This window comes from Oryctolagus cuniculus, chromosome 5 (assembly GCF_051225735.1).
Source record: "Oryctolagus cuniculus isolate XC-2025 breed Fujian yellow rabbit chromosome 5, ASM5122573v1, whole genome shotgun sequence".
In the NCBI taxonomy this organism is placed as follows: domain Eukaryota; kingdom Metazoa; phylum Chordata; class Mammalia; order Lagomorpha; family Leporidae; genus Oryctolagus; species Oryctolagus cuniculus.
The window spans coordinates 43,795,257-43,822,130 of NC_142871.1; the positions used below are offsets into that span (position 1 = coordinate 43,795,257).

The 26,874-nt window shown below is 42.5% G+C and overlaps 1 protein-coding gene across 8 annotated transcripts in view; it reads right to left on the reverse strand.

Moving 5' to 3' along the window:
- The window catches only part of NCOA7 (nuclear receptor coactivator 7), a 162,484-nt gene that overhangs the window by 24,904 nt on the left and 110,706 nt on the right, over positions 1–26,874 (reverse strand). For 6 of the 8 annotated variants that reach the window (XM_008263471.5, XM_008263469.5, XM_008263472.5 and 3 more), the window contains exons 9-10: positions 24,275–25,320; positions 23,463–23,631 (exon numbers count right to left, since the gene is read on the reverse strand). In XM_008263471.5, coding sequence (XP_008261693.4) covers positions 23,463–23,631; positions 24,275–25,320 — 1,215 coding nt within the window. The remainder of the gene's footprint in view (positions 1–23,462; positions 23,632–24,274; positions 25,321–26,874) is intronic. The other 2 variants (XM_070073629.2, XM_008263473.5) reach the window with 1 other exon arrangement.

Consider the following 26,874-nt stretch of genomic DNA (forward strand, 5'->3'; position numbering starts at 1 on the left):
ATTCATCTATAGTCTTGATATATAATACCATGTTGTCCTGTATAGGGGTAATAATACTTTTACCTTCCTACCTACTAAAAATTAACTAAGAAAACATGAAATAAATCACCATTCCAGAAGGATCTGATAAGTATACAATTCTAACTCTTAATTTTTCCAAAACTTAAAAATCAAGTCCATCTTCAATGTCTTTTGGAGGAGAGAGGCAAATATACATCATTCTAACTTTTGGAAGAGTTGACACTTTTTATGTGCACATTCATGTTAAAAATTTTTAAATATGAAAACCACAAATGGTTTCTTGATCATTTGTTGGGTGTCTTACTGGGAGAAACAGCAAAGCAGCCCCAACACCTGGGATCCAGCCTGGTGCTGTGACCTCAGCTTCAGTGTTGCTAGGTGCTGGCCTGGCACTCACCCCTGAGCCCTGGTGTTCTACTGGTGATAAACAATTTCACATAATGGCAATATCAGCTAAGGCCACTCTGTGATGGCGACGAAAACAAGACCACTCTGTAATCACATCTGAACACAAAAATCACAAATATTCTCCACCGACAAAAATGGCCAAACATCCCCCTAAACTGGGGAGTATGAATAACCATGATTTTTTAATCAATTATAGCATCAATCTCTAATAGTTCTCCTTTTAAGAAGGTAGTCAATCACAGAATTTCCCTTGCTTTGTGACAGCACTCCCTCTAGAACAAAGTCCTACTTTCTGAAGTCTTCCCCTAAAGTCTCTTAACTCAAACCTAAATTCTGTACCCCCTCTCTCACAGCCGCTTATGGAGATGGCCCACGGCTCCCTCATGGCAGCAGCTCAACCAAATGCGTTCGGCTCCAGGGCCTGTTCCTGGTGATCTCTGGCTGGAGCATACTGCTCCTTAGGCAATAGTTCCTGTGCACTGTCACTGTCTACGTGAGCTTAGAGTATTATAGCGGGGTTGGGGGAATACGGGATGTCACTTAATTCAACTAGCTCTCCTTAGACATAAAGGACTGACAGCCATCCCTATCTCAGCAGAAACAGCTCGCAGGGTCCTTTCTACCACACTAAAAAGTTCTCCGATTTCTGCACATTGATTTCTGAACTATTTCCCATGTAATTTCTTACTTATGACACAACACACACATCTAACTACATATTTTAAAGATTTCTTTTATTTATTTGAAAGGCAGAGTTACATACACACACACACACACACACACACTCATGGGTGATTCAGGGGGCTGTATATTTTCTGTCTTCTGGTTCATTACCCAAATGACCACAACAGCCAGGGTTGGGCCAGGCTGAAACCAGGAACCTGGAACTCCATTCAGGTCTCCCAGGTAGGCAGCAGGGACCTGGACTGGAAGAGGGATAGCTAGACTCAAACCGACACTCAAGACATTGGATGCTGGCTGGCACTGCAGGTGGCATGTTAATCTGCCAAATCACAGCGCCGGTCCCTAGCTCCACTTTCCATAAGGCATTGTTCATTCGCCCTCTCACATTTTACTCTCCTGGAGGAAGTTGTCAACAACGTGAACATTCAGTGAAGACGCAAACAATCCAAGAAATGAATGGTAACAGTTCACATTGTCATACACTCTGGAGCAAGACGGCAAGGGAATGAGTCACGGAGTTGGAGGTAAGATTTCATTTCTTCTTAGACATTATTTAAAAACACCAATTGTGAGAAATGACAGTCAATAAAGAAATAAAGAAATAAAGAAAGAAAGCTCGCTTAGTTGTCGCCTGTTACTTCCGTTTCTGCTGACAAGGACGTTAGTTTCTTTGTGTAGTCCTGCAGATTTAAGATAAGCAGACTTCTTATTGCCGGGGAGGGTATAATTAGGCACACCTTTCTTGATGAAGACAATTGGTTCCTACTGGGAGGGTGGATGGGGACTAAAGGGAATTTTTTATAAAGTCTAAAGGATTTCCTAAGAAAGACGTAGGGCTTAAAACCTTCTTGGAAGCTGAGCATTTCTGGCCGCTCTATTGAATGAAGTGGGGTCTAACAGAGGTAAGCACACTGGAGGAAACACACCCCTTCTACACCCCATCACTGCTGAAGGGATACTCCAGCGAAGGGGCTGGCAGCTGTCTGAGCTCGCCCCGATGACTTCAGGAGCAGACACATTTGAGCATGGCACGCTGCTGGTGCTGGGATGTAGGCCCAGACCCGTCACTAAGGGCACACTATGGGAGGAAATGGCTGTGTGTGTTTCTCAGGAGCAGAAACAAGTGGCAGTGGGTGGGTGGGTGGTCAGTTTTGGCATAAAGCATTCTTGCCCGCTGATGTCATTCGTTCTAGAAGAAATATCTCAGCCTAGGGCAAGAATTTGGGTGATCAGGTTGAGGGGCTTATTCCAAGCCTCTTCTTTTGGGACCGCCAGGTTTGCAGTAAGTAACATTCAAGGCTCTGGGTTTGTTTGTGCTGAGAGTGGCCCATGCTGCAGCAGCCAATGGTGGGTCAAGAGCAGCTTTAGCACTGGATTTCTTGGACTCATCACAGGAGGAAAACGTCCTTACAGAACAGGAAAGGTATTCTCAAAAAAAAAAAAAAAAAAAAAAAAGTAAATGCTGAACTCCAAAGGGAACAAGTGCATTTTTGCTTCTTTCCATACGTAGTTAGAGGACTCACATGACTCACATCACAGGATGAGTCGACTACTTCCTTGGGTTTGAGTTTTATTAATGAGATGGAAGTAACATTATTAATGAGCATCCTGGTGATCCTCAGGGCACATACTGCCCAGTCCCGACTCATTCTTGCTGCTGCACCTCTCACCTACAGGCTCACAGTTCTGTCTTCCAGGGCCCATGCCCCAGCCAGTCAGCACTGTGCTTTGTGCCTGGGGACACGGTGAACATGGTGCAGACTCCCTCCACGTCCTCCCTCCTCCTCAGGCGGTGGGCTCTATCTCTGATGCCAACAGAGTCGGCCCAATCTCAGGAAAGTGAGCTGGGAAATCTCAGAGGCGTGTCCTGCAGTGGGGCACCCCGATGGGGAATGGTCATGTCATTTCTCTCAGACATTCAGGCACTGCACACCCCAACTCGCTTCAGCAATAAATAGCCTCGTGCCTAATATTCCACCATTCTCTCCAGGGCAGCCTCATATGATGCCTCTGTGGGAACAGCAGAGGAATGAGGGATTCAAATGGCCTGTTCCAAAAGAGAAAATTAAAATTTATTTGGAATCCATTCTCTTACATAAGTTCACAGGCCCCTGGAGACCAAAGAGCAGGAATCCAGCTCCACTTTTGCTCAATTCTCTCTCCTTTGTTTATGCTACTTTACTATTTATTATGACTTCATCGTTTTTCTTTGTGGGTTAAAGTTGTCTTATGTTTATTTAACCTAATTCTTGGAATGGTTCTTTTTGGCCCACTGGGTTTTCCAAGTGGTTAGTTCCCAGAACCCAACCCTGAAAACTGGAAAAGATCTCAAGTCCTGTCCTGCTGCCTTCCACCTTGCACAATCCTCCCCCTCACCTGCTGGGTTCCCACCTTGACCTTTGCTCCTGCCCCTTCTCCTGTCCCCCAGAGCCCTCCTGGACTGACACCCTTGCAGGCCAATCTTTCCATCCCCCTAGAGGCCCATGGGTATGATCCTTCTGCACCTACCCTTCCAAATACCCTCTTAGGGAAACACACGCACACAGACCCCAGAAACTCCCCAATGTGCAGTCATGTTTCCAACTTGTATCTCGGGATGATAAATGTTGCTGTGTTTGCTTATTCATGCTTAACGGATTGTGTGGCAATCAACGCCCCTAACCGTGGCCAGGAAAAACCCACCGCCCTCGGTGCATTTCCAGGCTCTTTCCCTTTTCTCTGACACACAGGAGCTGTTCCCAACCTCCATGTCCTCAAGTTCTCCCCTCTCCATCCCAGCTGCCCGCTCCTGGCCAGAGGGTCCTCTGCAGCGCGGTCCTCACCAGGCTCTCCCCCTGCCCTCCTTGCTATGGTGCTGTTTTTCAGAAGACGGCACTCCCTCTTTCATCCACTTTCACTCTTCTCCCCGTCCTCCTGATGGTCCCACTCCTTGCTGAACGCCGTCTGTTATTTCTGCCCCGTCTCCCCCATCTTGTCATCCCTTGACTCCATCTTGACCCCTACATGTGCTTCTACTGCCCCATTAGAAAAAATTAATGTTTCTGGATGCCGCTGCTTCCTGAATTCCCTCCCCCCCTCCACCTGCCCTTCAGAGTGTGCTGTCAAGATTTGGGATGGCATATTTTCCAAGTCCTCTTCAGTCCTAGATTCTTCCATGCTGATTGGATTAACCTCTTGGTGTATGCGTTTGTTAAGTCAAGCCTGGCTCGGATAACTTTCTGCTAAAAGGTGGAGTTTTTACATCTTATTTTTTTCCCTCACCACTTTGCTGAAGCTGATTGTCTTGAAAGTCAACAGACTCCATGGTGTCTCAGTCATAATTTGCTAGCCCTGGGAAAGGCTGCTGACCACCTGGTTGCTGGCTCCCCAGGGATTCGCCCTGTGGTCTGGCATCATGGAGCATCTCTGAGCCTTAGCTGCCACAGCACACCGTCCTGGGATTCTGGCTGAGCCAACACAGTCACCAGTAATCGCAGCCCCTCTGGCTGCTCTCTGCTTTTGAAGAGGCAGGCCTGATCTCTCATCTCTGTCCCTGTCTCTCTCTCTCTCTCTCTCTCTCTCTCTCTCTCTCACACACACACACACACACACACACACACACACAAGAGAAAGCAGGGGAGATTCAGAGAACAAACACCAGGTCAAGTACTGGTGCCTGGGAAGTGCTAATTTTTAAGGAAGGAGAAGTAGTTCTGGAAAGAGACCAAGAAAAAATGGCAGAGAGGGGGAAACAATGTGAAACACGACTGCGCTGTCCTCACCAGGCTGCCTGAAAGTCCTTCCAGTGTCTCCCCCACGGGCTTTCACATCACCTCAAACTCCTTGGGGCTTCCTGAGAGCTTTGTTTTGTGCCACCCTCCAAAATGCACTCTTTCTTCTGGCCAGATGACCTAGCATCATTGCTTCAGCATCCATGCTGGCTCTGTGTGTACAATGCTGCTTTAAATAATCAGTAGTAGGGGCCAGCACTGTGGTGCAGTGGGATGACCCTCTGCCTGCAATGCCGGCTTCCCATCTGGGCACCGATTTGAGTCCCGGTTGCTCCACTTCCGATCCAGCTCCTTGCTGATGCCCCTGGGAAGGCAGTGGAGGATGTCCCAGGTCCTTAGGCCCCTGCACCCATGTGGAAGACCCAGAGGAATATTGAGGCTCTTGGCTTCAGCCTGGCACAACCATGGCCATTGTGACCATTTGGGGAGTGATCCAGCAGATGGAAGATCTCCCTCCCTCTCTCTCTTTTTGTCTCTCTTCCTCTCACTGTAACTCTGCCTTTCAAATAAGTAAAAAATAATTCTTTAAAAAAATAATCAGTGGTAGTAATGAAGAAGAAGATGAAGAAGGAAGAGGGAAGAAGGGAGTAGGAAGAAAGAAGCAAAGGAAAAGCAGCAGCAGCTACAGCTGCCACCTAGTGAGGAACCTTGTGAGTCTGGGGTCAGGCAAACTTCCCAGAGGCCATGGCATGGGCAAGCTCACTTATTCTCACTGCAAGCCCATGAAGTGGTCACTTTTAAATCATTCCCATTTGGTGGGTGAAGAAGCAGACGCTGATACAGATGAACTCACCCAAGGTCACACATCCCCCTGGGGGTGGACCCACAACCAGCATCGGGTCAGTGCATGGTCCTAAACAACGTTTTACCACTTCCTATGGTCAGCCCTGCTGTCCTGGTTTTACTAGTTCATCATAAACACCTGTTCCTGACAAAGCTGCAGGGCCCAGGGGATGAAAGCTCTATGTGAATTGATACTTGGACTCAGACATTATTCTACCATTCATGCCTAATGTATAATTATAATCTACTTTATTAAACAAGACTATTAGTTATGGTGAATTTAATTTACTATTGCTTCCTTCCACCCTTACTTCCTTTTTTAAAAAAAGGCTATGAGTAAAGTAGAAAAAAAAGGTAGATTTCTCAGACCTGAAATCCCAAACCGATACCACCTGTTAGCAGTTGAAGGCTCTAGGAAAATTCCTTAGCCTGGATTTCTAAAGTGAACATTAAAAAAAAAAAAATCTTAGCTCCTCCTATTGGTGTCAGGCAGTATTAAATGTGCAAGTTCAGTTCAGTTTACTTTTAGACAAGTCTCTGAGAAAGTCCCTTCTATGTCATGACTTAAAAACTTGCCACTGCATAAACCAACAGGCTTGACCAAAATGAATCAGCATCAGTTAAGATTCTAATGCCCTATCAGAGGCTACTTGAGTGGCAAGAACAGAAACCAGGACTATACACAGAAAAATATAACCTCTAAACTATCCATGACTTTAAAATGATAAGCAGGAAACATTAAACAATTTGATAGCTATTGTATTTAAAACAGACTCCAGGAGTGGGCATTAAGATGCCCGGATTCCAAACCGGAGCACCTGACTTCAATCTCCAGCTCTGGCTCTGGCTCCCGACCCTCATCTCGTGATGTTTCAGACCCTGGGATGTGGTGATGAGGGCTCAAGTAGTTAGGTTCCTGTCACCCATGTGGGAGACTTGGAGTGAGTTCCTGGCTCCTGATTGTGGCTACAGCCCAGCCCCAGCCAGTTGTAGGCATTCTGGAAGCAAACCAGCAGATGGGAGTGCTCACTGGCATGCACACTTTCTCTCCCTCCTATCTCTGTATCTCATATATAAAAAAAAAAACCTTAAAACATATTATGGTACAAAGAATGGGAAATATTGAAAGAAGACACACAAGGAAAGAGAAGAAGAAAAGAGGGTGGCTTAGAAGTAATGACTGCATGTACATGCCGCCCATGGTTACCGGTACTGCCCATTACAAATTATTCACATGCACTCAAGTCTAAAACCAACACAGGTTCCATAGGGAATCAGCAACAGAAGCCCCTGAGGGCAAAGCACTCATCACAGAGGTTGCTGCGACAGAACTATTCCCTTTTAAAATCCAATCTCAGTGGCCTGGCCAGAAGACCTTATGCAAAAAGGGGAGCTTTCCTTGCTCTATTTAGCCCTTGCAGTTTCAAAATTCCATAATTCCAAATGAAACCAATGGTCTGTGATACTCTGGTATAATGCCCATTTTAAAAAAGGGTTTTAGTATTGTTAACCCAAAGAAAATAACAGACCACAAATATACTTCTTTGGACCTAATGTACAACAGCATGCCTACGGTTAACAATGTTGTATTGTATATAGTACTTCCCCCTTACTGTGGGGCTTATGTTCCAAGATCTGCAATGGCTGCCTGAAACCACAGATGCTATCAAACACTACATATAGCAGGGTCTTCAGAATGTTCATGGGAAACACACATCACAAAAAAACTACGTATTTCAAATTTTTAAACCAAAATTAATATCTTTTAAGTTCATTTTCCACAAACCTTTGTTTTTGAAGAACCCTCATAGTAGGAAAGCTCTTTCAAGAATCATTGCTGAAAACAACAGCTGTTGTTCCAAAGAGGATCACTTAAAAGTCAGTAAAAAGTAAAACCTTATATTAAGATCAATGCTTAGAGGCCTTAGGCTGGCAGCTCACTATCTGAACTCACCAACAGAAGCATTTTTTTTTTTTTTCACTAAACAGTGGCCAATACTGAAATAGGAAGATTTGACATGCACAATCCATATTTCAGCCTCCTTTAAAAAGATGAGAAGATCTAACAACGCCAGGCCTCTGTTCCCACACAGCCTAAAGATACACAGCAGCTGTCCCTAGAGCTGGGCTCTATATTCAACCCTGTTCCCCGGCCTCCCTTGTTTCCATTGCTCAGCACGGCCCCTTTAGGCCTTTAGGTGTACAATACATTACTCCTCCGTTGTCCACCAGGGATACGTTCCAAAACCCCCAGTGGATACCTGGAACCAATTGAACCACACCTATATGTGTTTAGGCCATGTTTTTTCCTAAACATGCTCTTGTATGATAAAGTCCAACTGAGAAATTCAGGCACAGTAATAGATCAATAATAACAAATAGTAACAAAACAATTATTACAATAGAAGTTAAGTGAATGTGATCTCTGTCTCTCTAAATACCTTACTGTACCGTATTTTCAGATTGCAGTTAACTGGAGCTACAGGAAGCAACATGGCGGATAGCAGGATGGCTGTAATTACTGTTTCTGTATACTCACTCCCAGACGCTGTGTGCAGCACCCAAACTGGAAATGGGCCCCAAACTACTCTCCAAACTGCTGGTGCTTGCTTCTCCGCCAGCAAGTAAGGCCACCAGTGTGACAAGCTCCCTTACAAAAAGGCTGCGTCTCTATGAGCTAAGATCTGGTTATAAAGTCAATGATTAACTCAAGGCATCTGCCAAAGCTGGTTACCGAAGGGTGGCTGCTTAATAAGGTGTTTCAGGAGAATGATAAGTTTCTAGACTTTGAAATTGATGAAACAAAAAGAAAATGACCAGGGGAGAAATGAAGAGCAAGCATTTAAGTTTAAAACAAAAAACATTTTAAAAACTAGTGACGTTTTCACAATCAGATTACAGTATGACGTAATGGTGGTTGATGTGTAAAACTCACACAGAGACTGTATTCTGAACTTTACCTGATCTGGCTACTAAGTTGAACCTAGGTTGTTCCAGAAAGTATCTAAAAGAATGTTCAAAGCTATGGTCTTGCTGGCACTGTAGATCATTAAAGATTCTAAGTTAGTCCTGATACTATCAAAAGCAAGGTGACTTTTGATCAGAAAATTTCACATTAACTGTGGTTAAAGATTTCATCCTAGAAAATTAGGTCCTTTGTAACTCCTTCAATTCATTCTTTATTCTCTAAGAAGGCACAGTTAAGAGCATTTTTTTAAGATTTATTTATTTATTTGAAAGTCAGAGTTACACAGATAGAGGAGAGGCAGAGAGAGAGAAAGAGGTCTTCCATTCACTGGTTCACTCCCCAATTGGCTGCAATGGCTGGGGCTGCACCAATCCGAAGCCAGGAGCCAGGAGCTTCCTCCGGGTCCCCCACGTGGATGCAGGGGCTCAAGGACCTGGGCCATCCTCCACTGCTTTCCCAGACCATAGCAGAGAGTTGGATCAGAAGTGGAGCAGCCGGGTCTGGAACTGGCTCCCATATGGGATGCTGGCGCTTCAGGCCAGGGTGTTAATCCTCTGCGCCACAGCACAGGCCCCAGTTAACAGCATTTTGAGGCTGGCGCCGTGGCTCAATAGGCTAATCCTCTGCCTTGCGGCGCTGGCACACGGGGTTCTAGTCCTGGTTGGGGTGCCGGATTCTGTCCCGGTTGCCCCTCTTCCAGGCCAGCTCTCTACTGTGGCCCAGGAGTGCGGTGGAGGATGGCCAAGTCCTTGGGCCCTGCACCCCAAGGGAGACCAGGAGAAGTACCTGGCTCCTGGCTTCGAATCAGCGTGGTGTGCTGGTCACAGTGTGCCAGCCGCAGTGGCCATTGGGGGGTGAACTGATGGTAAATGAAGACCTTTCTCTCTGTCTTTCTCTCTCTCACTGTCTACTCTGCCTGTCAAAAAAAAAAAAAAAAAAAAAAAAAAGAAGAGCATTTTGATCAGTCTTTAGGAGGGTCCTTAGAACTTGGACACATGTTCATCATAAAATAAGTTTAAGAAAAGAATATATTTTCTTATTATTTTACATATCATTATAGAAGTCAGGCCTGTCGCTCCCCCTCTTCGTGGAGGAACGACACTAAGCCCTGCCTAGGCTTCATATCCGAGTCACGGCACCATTATGTCGCTCCCCCTCTTCGTGGAGGAACGACACAGGACCCTGCGCTGTTCTTTCTGTCTGCTTGGCCCTCCCCGGGTTTGCTGCTGGTTCTTCCCGGGTTGGCTACTGTCCCTTCCACCTCCGTGGAAGGGCAGTTCCCCCTGGCCACATTCCCCACTTCCGCAGGGGAGCGGCACACCGCCGGCCGGCTCTCTGGGGGGCTGCACAGGTGTTCCCTTAGATGTTCCCCATAGATGTTCCTGGTGCATGCCGTCTCTCTCCTCCTTTATAGTCCTCCTCTGCCAATCCCAACTCGGCTGCCCACACGCCGAGTACGCTGCTCTCCTCCAATCAGGAGCAAGTCCTACAGTTTATTGGTTGAACTGGAGGCAGCTGTGCAGAAGCTGTTTACTTCTCTCCCAGCGCCATATTGTGGGAGAGCAGATGCACAGAATAAGTCTTAATTCCAGTAACTCAGTCTAGTCCGGTTTGCTCCCCACAGATCCCCCTTTCTTTTTATTTTTGGCGTTGATACGCGCCTGTCTTCGGTGTCCCGCGGCACACACTCTGCTCTACTTGCTAGAGTTGCCACAGGTTTTTACAAGTCCTATCTATCAGGCAAACCGAATCCGGGTCCTCTCTTCGCCATGTTGTGAGGAGGTTTTTAGGCGCTGATGCGTGCCTGTGTTCGGTGACCTGCGGCTCACACTCTGGTCGAGCCGCCTGCTGGCGCTTACCGCCTTAATCAGGCAGACCGAATCCAAGCTTTCTCATTGCCGTATTGTGGGGGAGACTTATTAGTGTTGGTTCGTGCCTATCTTCGGTGACCTGCAGCTCATACTCTGGTCGAGCTGCTTGCTGGTGCTTACCGCCTTAATCAGGCAGACCGAATCCAAGCCTCCTAATTGTTGTATTGTGGGGAAGCCTTACTGATGTTAATTCGTGCCTGTCTTCGGTGACCTGCGGCGCATAAGCTGCTAGCCGCCGCAGGTGCTCATCGCCTCACTTAATCAGGCAGACCGAATCCAAGCTCTCACATTGCTGTGTTGAGGGGAGGCCTTTCTATTTCTCTATTTCTCTATCTCCGGGCATTCCTATTTCTCCCATTTTACTTCTATCTGCCAACATTCCTATTTCTCTTTCACTTCTAAACTTCTGTTTCTCTTATCCCTGCGGCTTCCTGGCGCCTCGCCCTGCCGGCAGGCTCCGCCCCGAGGCCGCTTCTCGGCGCCTCGCCGGCTCTGAGCCGCTTCAGCCCGCGCCTCTCTCATCTGCGCGGCTTCCCGGCTTTGCACGGCTTGGCTTCGCGCGCTCCGCGGTCTCCACGCCCTTTGCGTCTGCACCACGGCCTCGCGCCAGCCCCGCGTTCCCTATGTACTTGAGCCCCGCACGCTCTGTCTGCGCGCGGCAGCCTCCGCAAGTCACACAGCGTAGCTTACGTGTCCGCCACTAGCATTCAATCTAAGTTCCCCGGGCTAGCCTGGCGAATTCAACCCAGCTTACGTCTCCGCCCCACGGTTTGGCTTCCCGTCCTTTGCTCCCCGGGCTAATCAGACGGATCCCAATCTGGCTTACGTTTCAGCTTCTGGTTTCAACTTTTCGCCCCCCATTCCCGGGCTAACTTGAGAATCCCAAAGTGGCTTTTGTTTCCGCCTTGGCCTGCCCCCCGCGGCTTCAATTTCCCTAACACTTTTCTCTACCCGGTATGTTTCCCTAAGTTTTCTTCCAACAATATTCCTCCCTCATTTCTCCTGGCCTCTCCCCACAGTCCGCGTCCGAGTCTGTTTGTTCTAGCTTTCACTTTCGCTTTCGACCTTAGAGATTTCTCCCAGCTTCCCCCCGTAGTCCGTATCTGAGTCTATGCCTAGGCTTTCAATAACTTCTTCCGGCACCTCTTTCGTCCGGCTTTTCCCTAGGCTGTTTGCTAGTCTCCCTCTCCGGTATTTTCCCAGTTCTTCCCGTTTCTTCCCTCCTAAGTTTCCTTTCCGTCCTAAGTTTCCTATCCGAGTCACGGCACCATTATGTCGCTCCCCCTCTTCGTGGAGGAACGACACTAAGCCCTGCCTAGGCTTCATATCCGAGTCACGGCACCATTATGTCGCTCCCCCTCTTCGTGGAGGAACGACACAGGACCCTGCGCTGTTCTTTCTGTCTGCTTGGCCCTCCCTGGGTTTGCTGCTGGTTCTTCCCGGGTTGGCTACTGTCCCTTCCACCTCCGTGGAAGGGCAGTTCCCCCTGGCCACATTCCCCACTTCCGCAGGGGAGCGGCACACCGCCGGCCGGCTCTCTGGGGGGCTGCACAGGTGTTCCCTTAGATGTTCCCCTTAGATGTTCCCCATAGATGTTCCTGGTGCATGCCGTCTCTCTCCTCCTTTATAGTCCTCCTCTGCCAATCCCAACTCGGCTGCCCACACGCCGAGTACGCTGCTCTCCTCCAATCAGGAGCAAGTCCTACAGTTTATTGGTTGAACTGGAGGCAGCTGTGCAGAAGCTGTTTACTTCTCTCCCAGCGCCATATTGTGGGAGAGCAGATGCACAGAATAAGTCTTAATTCCAGTAACTCAGTCTAGTCCGGTTTGCTCCCCACAAGGCCTGTCCACTAAAATGCATGATGACAGAATACTGAATGGCAGAGAAAGATATTCTTTTAAGTAAAAGCAGTTCACAATAAAGGAGTGTATGTATGGTCTATTCAGTATTATTGATCACCATAGAAGAAAGGCAGAAAGACTACAGAAACAGAACGAATCTGTTTAACAGAATCACAAGACTTTAATTTTCTTCTTTTTGGTTTTGCATATTTTCTAAGCATTTTATAAAGTCTATATATTTTAGTTATAAGGAATAACTATCATAGTTTATATATATATATATATATATATATATATATATATAGAGAGAGAGAGAGAGAGAGAGAGAGAGAAAGTCTACTATAGACTATAGGCTCATTTACTCATGTATCTACCCAACTTACATTTAGAAATAATTATTATATTCTAAATTCTACACTGTTTCTAGGACACAGTGTCAACAGACTTGGTACCTATATTTGGGAAGCTTAAAGTCCAGTAAGTAAGAGCCACAGGTAATACACATGTTTAGAAGAGTGCAGTAAGTGCCATGACAGATCTGGGAGGACAGTGTAGGAGCATTTAACCCAGACAGGGAAGTCTCTTAGAGGACACATTTGAACTACTATGTGCACGTGGGTGAGGTGTGTATGGAGGAGGAAGTCAGGCATCCCAAGCAAACCATCTGTTATGTCAGAGGTACACTTCTTAAAGTTGAAACATGGCCAGTAGTCCATAGAAGTGTTAGAATCAAAAAAGAGATCTGGGAGATGTTGAATATATAGAATAAGCTGGATATGGTGACCAATCAACACAGGGAGGCAACTGAGAAGCAGGATTCTGTCCACACTTAGGCTTTAGAAACTGAATGGCTGATGGTACTATTTATCATAATGGAGAAAGCATGGGGCACCAATTATGAGGACAGTAGCGGGGATAAAGTTGGAAATAAGAAACTACCTGAAGGGCATGGTTAGTCTAAGTGTTTTTGATCCAAGGATTACTCAATTATTGAAGATTGTATGTAACATGTGTTGGGGTATAGCAGAAAGTTCTAGACTGAAGATAGCTGGAAACGAATGACTGGCATATAAGAGAACTGCACAACTGGGTGCAGAGAGAGGGCCATTAAAGAGGTCAAGGCAGAGGAAGGAAAAATCTGGAAAGGAGCAATAGAGAGAAGGGAAAAAAAGGTGTCAAAGACATAGGAGTGACAATCGTGCTAAAAGTTATGTGACTTTTAAATAAATTAATGACAAAATAATGACCTTTTGTTTATCACAATATGGAGGGTGCCTAACAGATTCCAGCATTCTAACCCAAGGGCAAAGAAGCAGAATATTCAGGGAAGGAGTTGGGTATACAGTATATTTAAAGGGTCCCAGATAGTCTTATTATAAAGCTAAGTTTGGCATGCCCTGGGCATCATTACTCCATGTACCTGCCTATCTGTTTAACAGAATATGTTCTTCCTCAGGCTTCAGTCCCCAACATTTCTGAATTCAGAAACTAAGACCGGTTGTTCCCTTATGGGGAAAGGGTGCACACTCTCGATTCCTCCCCTACACCTACGTGTTGTTTACCAGTAAAGGTAGGCTGGGAAATTGCTGAAATTGCCAGTCCAGGGAGCGATCAATATAGGGCCTTTTGTTTGGGAAGAAACGGATTTACACAGGTAGAGAAGGGAGAGCTCAAGAATATCATGTTTGAAAGGGATGCCAAGCCTAAAAGGTCCTAGACTCCTAGACTTGTTTGGCAAGGTCCAAAAAAATGATCAATGTCAGGAAAGCCACAGAATCAAGCAGATTACGAAAAAGCTGGGAAGGAAGGCCAGACTGCACAGGGCTTTTAAACACGAACAAGAGGTTTAGGATTTGGTCCTTTTGTTTTATTTTTTAATTTTGAAAGGCAGAGTTAGAGAGAGAGAAAAGGAGGGAGGGGATGTAAAGAGGGGGAAGTGGAAGTGGGGGGAGAGGAGAGAGAGAGAGAGAATCTTACACCTACTGGTTCACTCCCCAAATGGCCACAGTGCTGGAGCTGGGCCTGACTGAAGCCAGGAGCCAGGAGCTTCTTCCAGATCTCCCACATGGGTGCAGGGGCCAAAGCACTTGGGCCATGTTCCACTGCTTTTCCCAGGCACATCAGCAGGGAACTGTATTGGAAGCGGAGCAACTGGGACTAGAATTGATGCCCAAATGGGATGTCAGTGTCAGTGCTGCAGGTGGCCACCCAACCCGCTATGCCACAATGCTAGTCTCAGGATTTAGTTCTGAAGGCTGAAGATGTTTTTGTGCAATATAACAAGATCACAATACCTTTCTTTCAGAAGATTATTATAGCCATACGGTACATCAGTACATCAGAGATTTTAAGGGGAGGAACTAGAGAATATTTTAGGTACAAGGTGCTATGTTCACAATAAGAGTAATATACAATAACGTACCTTGATCTTATGATATTAGCTTTGGAGGATGGAATTTTCTGCTTTTGACCAGATAACCACTGTAGTACATAAAAGTTTACTGGAATAATGAGCTAATGGAGAAGTGGCATATAACTAAGTAAAAACGCCTAATGTCAGAAAATAAAAACAAATATAGTGAGGAAATTTCAATCATGTTTTTAATTTCCATACAAAGTTCTTATTAGAGCATCTCCATTCAGTTCATGAGTGGCCATTAATGCCATCCATAAAGATCAATCAATTCCTCTATCCATACTTACTGAAACATATCTGATCAAATGATAGGCACTTCAGGAATGTCCAAGGGGATGAACAAACCTGGTGATACAATTTTCATTCTCTCATTTTCCAAAAAATGGCTCTGTGTGTACAGTCTCCCTCTCCCACTCCCATTTCAGTAACTTGTCAGCCTAAATAGAGAGTACAGTTAATGAAATTTCAACTACCTATTCTAGCGTAGGGTGACGAGAATGGGATTTGAAATCCAATGGAGTTGAGTATAAATTCCAAAGTGGGTATCTGCTACTTTAAACTCAGTATGTCTAAGTTTACTCATTAGTAAAATGGGAATAACACACCAAATGCCTCACAGAACTATCAGGAATGTTAAGTAACTCATGCAGAGCACCATCTACAGTGTCACACCTAGTACAAAGTCAGGGGGAGAGGAGGAACCTATGTCATACCCTCCCTACTTCTTAAACCTTCTCCAACCGAGAGCTAGGGAAACTGGTGGTTGAGCTGAAGGGTTATTTTTTAAATAATCCTCTTTGAATTTTCAAGAGTAGCAATTATACTTTGGATGTTGAAGATATGATAGGATCATCTCTGTAAAAGAGTGTGTTCAACCAGAGTAATATGATGCATTTTATATGGCTGTAATTCATGGACCAAAATCATAGCAGATTCCAGTGAAGTGCGGCACTTATTGTTTTATAATGAATAAGATGTCAGGTGGGTAGCACATCATGAAAAGCTCAGTACTCATGACTTTCTGGCATGGCTCTAAATTTTCCAAAACTAGAAGTGAAAACTTTTAGAAACAACAAGACTCAACAGTTAAAAAGTAGATCCTGACTTCAAATGGTCATCAACTAGTCACTTTTAACAATATAGATTTAGTGATGAAAAGGTTATTATATGATCTTTGTATATATGGTTGTTACTACTCAAAATGAAAAAAAAAACAGGAAATAAGTCCCAATTTGCATTTATTATTATATACTTTAACACCAACACAGACTAGACTAATAAAGTCTTTAAACAAATAGGCAGATTGCCAAGTAATCTCAAAATTAAAATGTGATTAGAGATAAAATAAAATATATATGCTATTATACCAAAATTAGAAAAAATAGTAGAGAATAGAAAATAAGACTAAGAAATTCCTATAGAAGCCTATTAAGGGAGCAGCAACTGTGATTATAAAGCTCTAATCCAGATGGGACCAAGAACTAACTGTGGAAAATATTTAACTAGAAGCAACTATTATTTGTCCATAGAGCTAGCTTTCCATTGAACACCTCTGTTAAATGTGCTTCCTAAAAATGGGGTCTTGAACGCTTGGTTCTACTCTTAGAGCTGAGTCATCGTAAGGAGCTCTGGAGAGATAATACATACCACAGGAAGTAGTACTCTAGTTCACAAATCAGAATCTGAAACCTATACACGCAACATGGAGAACGTCATTTGAAAGGACAGATACCTGTGTGCTCATGTGTACATTACTTACATTTATTTTAAAAATAAAAAAACACCCCAACTATTACAAGCACTTGGCCATAGCAGTTGTTTCCAAAATTATGGAAGAAAATATCATACTTCTAAAACAAAAGCAACTTACATGTGATGAGTTTACTCCATATATGTGTGCAGGCATAAAACAACTGTCTGTCTTACATAAATCAAAAGTTTACTGATCTTAATCAGAAAATAGAGAAATGTCATTTTAGAATATTTCAACAAATAAATATACATTTGTATATCAAGGTACAAATAAATTTTATTATTAAAAGAATCACAAAAAGTAAACATGTTCAGGCCACTACTGGCCTTACCCTATTTCAAACATTATATAAAAAGTGTTCACTCAACTTTAAAATGAAATATCTAAGGGGCCAGTGCGGTGGCTCACTTGGTTAATCCTCTGCCTGCGGCGCCAGCATCCCACATGGGCGCCAGGTTCTAGTTCCGGTTGTCCCTCTCCCAGTCCAGCTCTCTGCTGTGGCTCAGGAAGGCAGTGGAGGATGGCCCAGGTGCTTGGGCTCCTGCACCCACATGGGAGACCAGGAGGAGGTGCCTGGCTCCTGGCTTCAGATCGGGGCAGCACCAGCTGTGGCGGCCATTTGGGTAGCAAACCAATGGAAGGAAGAACTTTCTGTCTGTCTGTCTGTCTCTCTCTCACTGTCTAACTATACCTGTCAAATTAAAAAAAAAATATATATATATATAAAAGAAATACCTTAAATCTACATTTGCTTCCTCTTTCATTTATAAAATTGATAAAGGCTCATAATTCTTAGACTGCCAAGCAAGTGGAAAAAGGACCCTCTCATACTTGTGGGTGTATAAATTGCCACATCGTTATGGGCAAACATATTCTTTGACTTGCTAATACTACCTGAAGGATTTTTACAAAGATGATTAATGGCTAAAAAATCAAATTTATTATCCAAAGCAGATGTGTGATTAAATCAATCAGAAACCAATGCCAATGCCAACTATATTTTTATATACATGGAGTCTTCAAAAAGTTCATGGAAAATGCTTAATACAGGGATGAGCATTTGGTACAGCTGTTAAGTTGCTGCTTAGCACACCTGCATCCCATACAGAAGTGCCTGGGTTTAAGTCCTATCTTTGCTTCTGATGCCAGCTTCCTGCTAACATGCACTCTGGAAATAAGCATGTGAGCTCACGTACTTGGATCCCTGCCACCCACATGGAAGGCCCAGATAGAGTTCTGGGCTCCCAGCTCTCACCACAACCAGCCCTGGCAATTGCGGGCCTTTGGGAGTGAATGGAAGTGAATGGAAGATCTCTTTCTGCCTTTCAAATAGATAACACACACACACATAAATAAAATGTGATTGTGAAAAAACTACATAGATGTCAAAAATTTTTGCACCAAAATACTTCCTTTTTAATTCCATTTTCCACGAACTTTTGAAAGTGCTCTTGAATATGTAATAACGCAGCATATGATGTGGAAAATGTGCACAGCATATTAAGTGGAAAAAAGTTAATCTGAAAATAGATTTTCCTCCCACTTCCTTTTGGCTTATCTGTATATTCAAGTATTGCTAAAATTCTTAGCATGATTATTAAGTTAAGAAATTTTAAGCCCATGCTTTTTTTTCCCTCCTCTTCTCTTCTTGCCTTTTCCTCATGAGTTTACTTATTATATAAATCACACTAACCAATTAATTCAGCATGGATTAAACATTTACACATGACTTGGCAAATTCTGTGTAATTCCTGCTATTTATTACTATTTTATCATATTGATTATAGAAGCAGGATAATATAAAAACAACTTACTGTGAAACAATTCAGAGATTATGGCCATGGATAATTAGAAAAAAGAAAACAGTTCTAATTTGGATAGAAATTATTGGCTCTTTCCAACAACAGAAATAGTCTGTTACTATTGAGAATTTTGGTATGTTTTTTAATTGTGTCCAAATTTACGTAATACAACCATACATGAGAGTAATTTCAACTTGGAAAAATGAAATTAAAAGGTAAGTTTAGGGTAGGGCATTTGGCCCAGGAGTTAAACTGCTGGTTGGGATACCCACATCCCATGTTGGAGTGCCTGGTTTTCAGTTCTGGTTCCACTTCTAATTTCTAGCTTTCTGCTATTGTGTTCCCTGGGAGGTAACAGGTAATGGTTCAAATAGTTGGGTCCCTGGCACTTATGTGGGAGTCCTGGATTGAGTTCTCAGCTCCCAGTTTTGGCCCCAGCAGTGGGAGGCATTTGGCAAATGAGTCAGCAGATGGGAGCTCCATCTGTTTGTCTGTCTCTCTTTGTGTTGTCCTTTCTCTTTGTCTGTTTCTCATTTAAAAAAAAAAAGCATTTTGATGCAAAAAGAATCAAAATGGATGGTTTTCTGGTGATACACATTCCCATGACTAATAGGAAGACCTTGCATATGCATGGTCTAAAATTTTTGTACCAAAATAATCTTGCAATTCTGTTTTCCAACAAATTTTCTGAACTATTCTCATACTAAGTTTCTAGAAAGTGCTAGCATCTATTTTCAATAGCTTGTCATAAGGTCTTCAAGGTAAGACCCTGAGGTACTATCTAAAACTAGCCCAGTGCCAGTCAAGAAGTATGTATTCTGTAATTATTCAAATAGTATCTAATTATTTAACATTCACAATCCCATTTGTTCAAATTAACAAATTATTTAAAGAGGATAGAATATCCCATTTAAGGACCCATACTTCCTAGGAATTTCCATTCACTTTTCCCCATTCTGGGGCCCTTGAATCCCATCATTCTGGGAACAGACATCTTCATGTGTCTTCCAGGGCTGGAAACAGTACTGTCTTCTTAGCAGACCTCACATGGATCATAGCAAAGGCTTATGCAAAGTGAAGGCACAGATATAAATTCCTGTCCATACCAACAACCTTAATTGCTTGTAGCATTCTATCAACTTAGGATTACCCTCCAGGTAACACCATTTCTTCTAAAGAATATTTTGTTTTTATAGATACAAAACTATAGAGTAGTAAGAAGTCTAAGAAAGTTTTAATGAAATTCTTTGAAAAAGGGGTTTTAAGAAAATAGCTTATTAAAGGAAACAAACTATATGCAGATAAGTAAATATTGTGAACATGATCAAGTATAATACAGATTTAAGTAGTCAAATCTCTAAGCTGTTTTGCCTTCCACCACTTTCAGAATGGTGTAGACTCATGGGCCTAGGTCTAATTCTGGACTTTGTTCTTCAGAAAATATGTAGCAACATCTGGAAATACTTTTGCTTGTCCTAACTGGTGAGGTGCCACTGCCCGCTGGTGCAAACAGGCCACAAGTGTCACTAAACACCCTGAGATTCACAGGGCATCCTCTCTCTACTCCCCTTCATCAGAGAATCATGCAACCCAAAACGCCAACAGTGCCAAGGCTCTGAAATCCTGTACCAGATTATTAAAATATGGTGGAGCACGGAGTGTCATGGCACAGCGTGTTAAGTTGCTGCTTGGGATGCCAGCATCCTCTATCAAAGTGCCTGGTATTGAGTCCTACCTCTACTTCCAACCCAATTCCTGGTAATGCACCTGGGAGGCAGCAGATGATGGTCCAGATGCTTGGGTTCCTGCCACCCATGTGGAAGACCCAATGGCATTGCTGGCTCCTGGCTTTGGCCTGGCTCAGCCCCAGCTGTTGCAGGCATTCAGGGAGTGAACAAAAGGATAGAAGATACTTTCTCTGTCTCTCTCTCTCTCTGCTTCCCTTGCTGCCACTCAAAAGAAAGAGAAAGAGGAAGAAAAAGATTCAAAGGAGTAGAATTATATAGCCTTGATGTTTAAATTAGCACCAAGAGTAAGAGTAGGAAAAGCTGAGACAGCTTGAAGGTAACAGGTTGTCACATCTACAAGGTCTACATGAGGACACTGAGACCCAAGAATGTAACCACTGCATGGGTGACTTCACCTTGCTACTGAAATGCCACTGCATGCTGGGGTCCATGACACAGAAGGACAGATTCAGGTAGAGGCAGGGAGGGAATCAAGTTGCCATCACAATGAAAAAATATCACACGATGCTACTTCACTCCCCCGAAGGGCTTCTGTTGAGCTTCAAGCTCTGAAGAACTGCACAAACTGGAATAAAAAATGAACTTACTGTGCACTTTGAGGTTTTGGTGGGAATTAACTATAAGATATAGGACTGCTTCATTTTTCTCTTCTTAAAGTAAAATGTGGGTTCCTTTGGGCAAGAAGACATGGAACTACATAAGGGAACTACTACAATGAAATTTCCTAATCTCTATACACCCCCCCTCAAAAAAAAAAACAAAACAATTATCATCAGCACAGTGCTATATAACATCTCCAAAAAAACCTTTTGTCAATTAATAATAATTATAAATATTCCAAGTATTTGCTGCCCAAAAACAAATGAGTCACTATAAAATGCAGTATAATGAATTCAACAAGTGACCTAGTTTCAAAAGCTTAGAAGAAGCACTATTTCAGTGTTAAGCATTTCTTCTTGGTTAAAGAATGGCAGTAAAAATAATTAGATTGTGAGAGTGCTAGAGCTATTCCACAAGTGTTCTTGGCACACACGATCCCATTAAAGATAAAGTTGAGAAAAACATATTTTTAACAATAATATATTTTCCCAGAGAAAGGCAATAACTATGACAGGTAATTTTTCTGGTAGAGAACAAAAGTTTACACACCCACACGCTGTGCTAAAAGTTTCAGTGCTTAGTTTTTCTCATTTAGATGATCCTGAATTGGCCAAAATCTCTAAGGTTCTGCGCAGCTGTGAAGTTCTAATTCCACAACTCCCATTTTAACAGGGCTAAGGGAATTTATTTTGCTCTGTTGAAACATTTTGAAATAATAGCAAAAGACACATATTTTACTACCCACTCCTCCAGTGTCCCTCGTTGAAGGCTTTAATGAGATGCAGTGGGCTGCAGGTACAGATAAAGGAGTATATGAGTATTACACAAAAGCAAAACGTAATATGTTTAATGTCCCTGTTGACAAGGGTTTGTTTCTAAGCCAAAGAAAAGCTCTTAGCAAATGCAATAATAAAAATCCTGCTATTTTTCACGCCAAATGTAATTTATTAAAATGAGACAAGTCTCCTGGTGAGAATTATCATTCAGGGTAATCATCAGCAAGTTATTGTTTGAAATTTAATTTGCTTTATGAGGATTCATGCTAAGGATGCTTGCTGGGTATATTTGTTCTGGGCAGGTGTATCAGCCAAGAGCTTGGCCCAGATGATGATGTTTAATGACTAGTCAGGGAAAGGTAATTATGTGTGGGTCTAATAATTTAAAAAACTAATTGTGTGGTCTCTGTAAAGATGTTTTTACCATGCAGATTAAAGAGTAACACCATTTTTGCTAGAAAGGATGTTTTCTAATTATTTGTATTATAAAAACATCCTCAATAGTGAATTTCTGAGTATTTTCTATGCCATTAACTCTGTTATCCCATACTACATAGCCAGTAAATGTCTTCAGTTGTTCAAAATACAAATCCCTTGTTTACATTCCCATTATTCAAGGTAGTCAACATTATAGTGAAGAATGGAATCAACCTGAGAGTCTACCAGTGGACAAATGGATAAAGAACATATGGCACATACGCTATACACAAAGGAATATTAGCCATAAAAAATGACATCCTATCATCTGCAGCACCATGGATGCATCTGCAGGACATTATGTTAAGTGAAATAAGCCAGGCACAGAAGACAAATACCATGAGTTCTCACTCCTACGTGGTAGCCAGAAGAGTTGAGTTCACAAAACTAAAGCATAGAATTGTGGTTACCAGAGGCTGGGAAGGGGTTGGGGGTAGGGAGAATTTGGTTAATTTGTACAAAATTACAATTACATAGGAGGAATAAGTTCTGGTTTCTATAGTGCAGTAGGGTGATCTTAGTTCAGTTATTTACTGTATATTTCAGAACAGCAAGAGAGGATTTTGAATGTTCCCAACACAAAGAAATATGAAGTTTGTGAGTTTTATATATATATATATATATATTTAAACTATCTTGATTTGATCAGTTCAGGTTTTATACATCAAAATATCATATTGCATCCCCTAAATATGTACAATTATTATGCATCAATTAAAATATAAAATTTAAAAAATAACCACAAATCTCTCTAAAGGTGCACAACCCCTCAAATCCACCCAGGGAGGACCCGAAACTTTTCTCATGCTGTCAAGCCTCAGGAACCCCCTCCAAAAGGCCACAGAATCTTTAGTTGCTTAGATTATAAGTGTTTCTGAAACTACAATCGGGGCCAATGTTGTGGCATAGTGGGTAAAGCTGCTGCCTGCGATGCCAGGATACCATATGGGTGCTGGTTCCAGTCCCAGTTGCTTCACTTCTGATCCAGCTCACTGTTAATGTACCTGGGAAGGCTGTGGAAGATGGCCCAAGTCCTTTGGCTCCAGGCTTCAGTCTGGCCCAGCCTTAGCCTTTGCAGCCATGTGGGGGAGTGAACCAGAGGATGGAAGATGATGTGCGCACTCTCTTTCTGTAACTGTACTTTCAAATAAACAAAATAAATCTTTAAAAAACCTATCATCACACCTCTTTACTGCACTGAGAGGGTTTGGATTTGCTCCATGGTATTCCTTTATTCTCAATGGGATGGCACTTCTAATTACTGGCATTTGAGAACATCTAAATCTTCCTTCATTTAAAAATCGGCTGGGTAGAAAGTTATGAATGTGGCTTAGTACACGATACCTATGATGAGTTCTTATTTTCTATATTACAACCACCATTTAGCAGAAAGCCACTCAAATAGTATTCTGCTAGAGATTATAAAATCTATAATCATGAGAAAAGTCCTAGTCAAGAAATAATTCAGCGTTTTAAGAGGAAGAATATAAAAATGCAATTAGACTCTGACTGACCAACAGTTTCCAACTTAGCCTATACTCACCTCTCTCGAGGAACAGCAAACCAATACTCTGGCTGCTTCCTTCGTTTGCCATACTGCTGGACCATGGCTGCAGTATGGGTTGCAAAGGACTTTCTCATTGGTTTTCCCACTTTGATGCACAGAAACATGGGCGGGGTCTTGCTTTTCTCTTCTTTTGAAGGAAGTATATCTGAATTAAACATGAAAAAATCTTCCTCAATGACAACAATATTGGTGACAGGAAATGCACAGAGTACTTATAGTGTCCAACCTCTCTTAGTGATGAATAGTGACAACATATGGCAGCAGCATCATAACACTACATCCTATAGGGACTAATACATTTTTCAGACTTTCTTTAGCATAAAAAGAAAAATCTTTGAAGTCTTCAAATGGTCCACATTTTATGGGATGCTACAGCCTGGAAATGTGTGACAACCAATCCAACAGCAAATGATGGAGCATTCTGACAGTCCACAATAATGGTACTGAGGACCCAGTCATGCTATACTGCAATTTAGTTTGGAAACGTTTTGTACTCCTTGAAAGTTGAAAACTCAAGGGAAACTCAAGGGAGAAAAAGGAAAGTTACTTGAAAGATTTTTTTTAAATTCAAATTATTTTTTAAATATAATTCTAGAAATTGATGTCATAGTTCAATTTCCAAAATAGACACCATATATTTTTCCCAATTAATGCTATCAACAATGACATACTCTACTGAAAGAAAAAATTGTTCTCAAGTAATTATAGTACCTTTGCTATTTTTTGAGGGAGTTTTAGAAAGATAGTTATACAACCCAATATAAAGACATTACAGAAAAACAGCTTACCTTCAATGGGTACTTGAATTCTCTTTAACAGCCATAACTGAATTTCAGATTTATTATCTGTTTGTGCGCCTTGACAGCTGTTGTCCAGAGCAGAATCCAAAGAGGAGTCGAGAGACTCTTTATCCACATTTTCTCCTGTGGAAGGGTCCAGTTTCAGTGGAAGTGGCCCTCTCTCTTTGACCCAAGTTTTATCTGTCTTTTTATTACCCTCAGTCAGGAGATCATCTGCCTGGGGAAGAGAACTGCTAAGGGTGATGTCTATTCCCACTGGCTCAATGCTTCTGCCATCACTTAATTCTGCCTTCTGCAAATGTTCAGATAACTGTGACCCTTCTTTGTTCTTATTTAGGTAATACTCAATGAGTTTAACTTTATCCAGATCTTCGTGTATGTTCAGTGTGTTTTCTACCTGGTTTTCAGGGGAACCAGACTGCTTGTCTACTTCCGGCATTATATCTTGCTTCTCACAAGTTTCTAAATCTAGGGCCCCCTTCAGCTCAGCGTCACTCTCTGTTCCTGAAAAGTTCAAGGCTGACCGCACCTGCATTTCCACAGCGGAACTGATCAGCGGTGATTCAGCCTTCTTTCGCTCTTCTGGGTCAAGCGAAAGGCACTCCTTTGAGGGGTCTCTTTTGTCCATTCCACTCTCAGTTTGAGAAGAAAGTTCTTCCAGGTCAACAAAATCATCATCTTCCCCTAAAAGGGAGTTTTCTTTGGTCACAGATTCAAATGCAGTGTGAGCGTCAGAAGGTTTCTTGGGGAGCTTAGTCACTGTGGGAGACCCAGTGGTTGTCTCTCTAGAGGATTCCAGTTTCTTGAATTTCCCTGACATGTAGCCATCTGAGGGCTTCGTAGGTGTGTGTTCTCTGGACTTCTCCAAAGGTCCTGTTGATTTGGGATCTGAAGAAATGGTTCTCTCTCCGTTCTGTTGTCGTTTTTCCTTGCTGATGGATTTGAACTTACTGAATGGGTTGATATCCTTTTCTGAAGCCAGGTCTTCCCACTCTCCAGGCCTGTACAGAGGACAAAGATCCTGAGGTAGGTCACTGTTGGGGGAGAAATGGTGGGTGCACATGGAATGTTAAAAATAAAACCAAAAACAAAATGGAGGAAAGGCAAAAAACAAAACAAAAACTCAACCAAAAAACACACAAATAAACCACAACTTATGCTTACATGATTTCAGAATAAGAAAATGAAATCCAGAAATAAACTTCAAAATGAAACAGAAGTCAACTAAAGAAAATGGCAAAAGGACGAACCATGAGAGTTGCATACCCTACTAGAGACACATGGATGGTTCTGGAAGACATATGTGAATGGTGATGTTGCCTGAGATTTTTCATTTTTCATAAAAGAAAGGATAAAAGAGAGGAAATGCTTTATCAACAACTCAATTTCCTTATACATTCAAAATTTTAATTAAATAGTATCAAGAACAACTGCATTAATACTGAAAGTCTCATTGACTTAGTAGCTACTCATTTAACTGCTCTATAGACAGTGACAGATCTTGAACCCTAATTTTAGGTTTCATGACCTAGAAGCTAATGCTTCTAATAACTGACACCCTGCTATGCATGAAAGAAATGCAAGAGATGCTACTCACAAGGAGGTGCTATATATACTGTAGATATATAGCAGTAGCTCCCTTTTACAGTTTTAGAATTTATTGAAAAGTCTTTCCAAAAAGACCTCTTATTTAGAATACTTTTAAATAATTTAAACATCTCTCTCTTTTTGTAACAATATTATCTTACTTTATGGAAGCAGGGCAACTGGTTTATCAGCTGAATCTATTGTCCTTAGATGCAGTCAATTATTTTTTTCCTTTAAAAATGTATTTAAAAGATAGGAAGACAGATAGATAGAAAGAATCTCCCATCTCCTGGCTCATTCCCTAAATGCCTGCAATAGCCAGGGCCAGGAGCCAGGAACTCAATCCAGGTCTCCCAAGTAGAAACCCAACTACTGGGCTGTTACCTGTTGCCTCCCAGGGTGAACATAAGCACAAAGCTGAAATTGGGAGCAGAGCCAGGACTCCAACCAGGTAGCCTGGTATAGGGTAGGGTCATCCCACGTACTGTACCAAATACCTGCCCCCAATTGTTTTTCTTAATAACAGACACTTTACTACCCAGATTTGAGTTACATTAAGTATTGACAGACATCTTCTCCAAGTTTAAAATACGTGGCTAAGAAACACACAATGTAAAAATTGTAACAAGAAATATCTCACATAACCCTGTATTTCTACACTTACCATTACTAGTGGTAGTGCCACTATGGAGTTGAAGTACAGAAATATAAAAACTCTTTTCTAAAACATTTTAATTTCACAAATAATTATATTTTTAGAAAGGGCAGATCACCTTCAGGTACTTTTTCTATTATTCTGCCTTTAAAATAAATTATGACAACAAAACAGCATCGTATCAGGCAGCTCTCCAGTTACAAGACTGTCTACCCTGAAGTTATTTTATAAACTACTTGAATGGAACATCCTTGCATTTTCCAACAGAAAACAAAAGTCTACATAAATGTTAAGCCCTGCTCCCATGCTTTACAAATCCTCTTTAATTCATAACCCATTTCAGCCC